General features: G+C 30.1%; 1 protein-coding gene across 1 annotated transcript; it reads right to left on the reverse strand.

The window, feature by feature from the left end:
- Positions 1-229: 229 nt before the first annotated feature.
- LOC126694196 (heavy metal-associated isoprenylated plant protein 47-like) lies at positions 230-1106 on the reverse strand. Its single transcript, XM_050390273.1, has 3 exons — positions 957-1106; positions 767-845; positions 230-673 (listed from the first exon to the last, which is right to left on the reverse strand). The coding sequence occupies exons 1-3, from the start codon at positions 960-962 to the stop codon at positions 351-353; spliced, it is 408 nt and encodes a 135-aa protein (XP_050246230.1). The 5' UTR covers positions 963-1106; the 3' UTR covers positions 230-350.
- Between the last annotated feature and the right edge of the window lie 3590 nt (positions 1107-4696).

The raw sequence follows: 4696 nt of genomic DNA on the forward strand, positions 1-4696 counted from the left end.
TCTTAAAAACACTTTTTTATTTATTTATTTTTATTTACATGTTTCCAATAGTATTTTTTTATTATTTTCAAAACAACTTAAAACTTTTTTTTTCCAATCTCAAGAATAAATTCTTTAGAACACTTTAAACAAATTAAAAATATATAAAAGTCAAATCAAACGAGTAAATATTTCAGGCATTGGCCAAAATAATAAACAAACAAGAACTATAATCTAACCCATCTCAAGGTAACACTTGAATCGACATAATGCATTGAACTTAAAAAAAAAAACAGAGAGAAACCAAAAAAGAAAAAAAAAAAAATTTCAGATCTCATAAAACGGGGTTGCAAGAATCAGAAAAATGTAGGTCACATGATGTAGCAGTAACTTGGACTCGGATCATACACTGCCACCTCATAGAATGTGGGATATGGTGGATATTGAGGGCACACGGGTAACTGAATACATCCAGTAGAACAAGTTGAAGATGTACTTGGCTTCTTTTCCTCTTCTGGTTTTGGTTTCACTGGTTCTGGCTCTTTCTCCTTTTCCTTCACTTCTTCCACACCTAATAAGGTGGCATAGCAAAGCTTCTTCCTTAACGAGCAGGTCAGGTAAGCCGAGTCAACACCTTCACCAATCACCACCAATTGATCTTTATCTGCTCCTTCTACAGCAACTGAGATCACACCTGTAATATCAATGAACGTGTAATTAAGTACCACCTTATTGACAATATATTGTTTCTGAAAAGCCATAAAGCTAGGAGTGATTTGGTGCTAACCATCTGCTATTGCTGCAATCTTCATGGCCTTGGCTCTGCATTTGTCACAGGCCATTTGCACCTTGATAACTATTTTTTGCTACACCATATAAGATAAAAAGCTCACAATATTGTAATAAAATCTAAGTATATTCCAAAGCCTTTTTTCTTTCTACAGCATGAATATGGTGTAATTAGTATTGAAGTTTACCTTCATGTTTTAGAGCAGGCAACAATACAAGCTGCAGCCTCTGTCAGAAAACTATGATGTGCTTAATCTGTGTTAATGGGGAAAAAAGAATTGTAGGTCTTATATAGCCTGTTGGTGAATATACTTGTTACTTAAGCTCAAAAAAGAAAAAGAAAAAAAAAGAGGATAAATATTGTTGCGCACACACATAACTTTACACAACTGAAAAATTAATTGAAATTGTGAAGTGAAACCACGATCTCAACTAATACAAAAAAATAGAGTATAAATTGTTCAACTTTATCGGTGCATTGTACATGCAGTAATTATTATAGCCATGGGGAATGGGTATTCATATAATCTAGTTCATTGTTTTTGTGATGACATATGCTTGAGTTCTACGGACCGTGCTAGTTCTGCCCAACAGTTCACTTTAATTTCAGTCATCTCTAATTTTTCATTAACCAATTTTGCCTTTCTCCTAAATTAATTCTTTCACAAAAGGGTGTTACCCCAATAAATTTGATAATTTTGATGAGTAATGTACTATAATAGGTTTTCCTTATAACCAATAGTCTATTTGGTATCCCTGTATGCCCTGTATATTAATGTAATTCCATGTGCATGCTGCATTACATATTACGTGTATCTGCCTTATATACTTTGAAATATTCACTTTAACTAGCCTTCTTTTTTGTTGGCAACATTTATGTTTTAGTGCCTTCGTTTTGGTAGACCATTACATTTCTTTGTACACTGTAAAATGTACTTAATATATATGTTAGATAGAGCTTTCGTCCAATAATGCAATGCACTAAGGTGGGACACGTCCAATAATGCAATGCCTGCATGCAATAGATGGGAGTATGGGACATGGGATTGAAACTAATCATATTTGAACATGTATTTTGGGCATGCTGCTTTCAGTTTATTAGGTGCAAGCCAAATCATTTAACGTATTAATCAGTCCAATCATGAACCATCGAAATACAAGAGAGTCCTCAAAAAAAAAAAAAAATAATAATAATAATAATAATAATACAAGAGAGTGATGTGTTATGACTAATACAAATTTTCGTGCATTAACATTATAAACTAATATGTCAACTTTTAAATACAACATAAATAATTAGTTTAAAATTTTGTTTATCATTGTTAATACTAATTATATTTATTGTCACGTCAATTAATTTGTAAGTCCTTTTATTAATAAAATTTATAATAACTTCAGTATTTTCCTAGAATATAGGGGTAGAGTTATGTAATTATTTTTTATTTATTTATTTTTTTTAGAGAATTTCAACCTATGGCGTCTGCTCCTGATAATAGCTCTTTATCATCAGATTAAGACATCAATTAGTTTTTGGTATAGGCAGGAATTGAACCTTAGATCTCTTATACAACCATCAGAGATTTTACCAGTTGAATTAACTGGAATCCACGGGGTAGAGCTATGTAGAAGGGCCAAAATTTTGAAAATTTTAAAAATATATATAATTATTTTAATGTTTTCAAAATTTAGTCTACAAAAATAAGAGTTGCCCTCCCCTCCCCCCAAATGTTTGAATTAGTCCAATGATGCTCTTAAAAAAAAAAAAAAAATGGTCTAATAGTTATAGAAATATAACTTTATTTTTTTCAATTCTATTTTTTATTGTAAAATGTGTTCTTATTTTTGGTAAATATTTGATAAATTTTGGTGTCAAATATGTTTTAATATATTTTTTTTCAACCCATTATGTGGCGATTAACAAGTCATTGACTCATTAAAAAAAAATTATCACTAAAACTACACATGAAATGTGTTTTTAATTGTCATATAATGAGTTAGAGTAAAATAGCTTCAAATATGTTTGGAACCTAATTTATTTCTCTAAGTTTTGGATCACTCACGTTGTTGAAAATTTCATTAGTTCAATTGAAAGATTTTTTACTTACTTTAGTATAAAATTTGATAATTTGTATTCTTCATTTTTTAAGAATTTCACTATGAAAATGGAAAAATGAATTTTATTTTATGAAAGATTGCTATCAAACATAATTTTGATTGAAAATACTAAGGTCTTTTTTTTTTTTTTTGTTGGGTGTGTGTATATATATAACTTATCAAATAAAAAAGCGTGTATGTATAAATTTATATATGTATGTGGGGTTGTCATGATAAATATATTACTGCCATAACTTGGGCTTCAATAAAAAATTCTTAGCTTCGTCCCTACTAGAATATATATATATATATATATCATGAACTTGTTCATTTAGCAAAAAATAAAAAGAATTACAAAACCTCATGAATGGTGTTAAGACTCAATTTAAAGGTTTGGACCCTCTCTCTCTCTCTCTCTCTCTCTCTCTCTCTCTCTATATATATATATATATATATATATATATATTCACAGCTAGCAAAATTTGTCAGCACTAATTTGTCTTAGAAGAAAAGTCGTTGCTTCTTGTCATGACTTGGAACTAATGGCAGCCCAACTCCAATCTCCAACGCAAACTTCTCTCTTTCAACACCAACACACACACACACACACACACACACACACACACACACACACAAAAAAAAAAAAAAAAAAAAAAAAAAGGGAAGAAGAAGAAGAAGAAGAATAGTATGTTCAAACCATGACGTATGCACAAATTAATTTAAAAAATTTCATTAATGATGTGTAAATTAAATAAAAAAAAACTTAATTAAAATACAAATAATATATTCTAACGTTAAGATTACTTTTTTTCCCCAACAATAACAACTAGTAACAATTTGCCACTTAGAATTTGTTGTAAAAATATTGTAGATGTATTATTTCTCATATTATTTTGCAACATTTACTTATAAAAGAAGCAGTAAAAAGGGCTGTTTCGGCTCTATTTTGATGGGCAACTGGGCGTATTGTATAGAGGTCCACGGATTTATTGGATCAGACCACCACCTATTTTGGGCAGTTTGTTGAGAGACATATTTTGCATTTAAAGTCACCTGTCAACCCAATATCCAACACGATGCAGGATGTCTGGACCTGATTTTTATGGGTCGATCTCTTTTATGTTGTTGTTAGCTTTAATAACCTATCTAATGATTTAGGCTATTAATAATTTAAAGTATATATTTTTATTTTTTTTGAAAAAGCAGAAATATTTGTATTTTAAATATTTTAGTTTCATTTATTTTGATAATTTAAGACATAGTTTTGATAAAGCTGTAATATTATATCAAATTATGTAAATTACAATCATTTATTGAACAATAAATTTAAATAGTAGATTGAAAAGACAATTTAATTTTTTTTTTAAAATTAAATCAGGAGAAAAAAAAATTCTAAGACTGGGGTTGGGTCAGTTTTTAAAACTATCTTGAGTTAGGTCATAGGTTTCTCAACTTAAGTAGATCGTATTGGGTTGAAAAATACACAAAATCTTAACCCATACACACCCCCTAATTGCTTATCAAGTAAATGAACAAATGCATGGTGTTGTTCCTGTGACACCAAGGTTGCCATGCAATCATGAAAAGAGATCTAAATCCATACCATGCTAGTGAGCTCCATGATCCCATTCTAGCATGTCACAGAACTCCATGTCGTTGACAACAATTCACCAATGTGCAACCTACATGTTATCTAGATCTCCAATGTCTATTACAGCATGAATACAGTATGTGTCAACGTGTGTAACTATCTCGACTTCTTCCAGTGGCGGCTCTAGGATTATTTTCTAGGGGGTTCAATGAGAAACATAAATTATATAAAATCTAAAACAAA

Source organism: Quercus robur, chromosome 8, assembly GCF_932294415.1.
Source record: "Quercus robur chromosome 8, dhQueRobu3.1, whole genome shotgun sequence".
Classification (NCBI taxonomy): Eukaryota; Viridiplantae; Streptophyta; class Magnoliopsida; order Fagales; family Fagaceae; genus Quercus; species Quercus robur.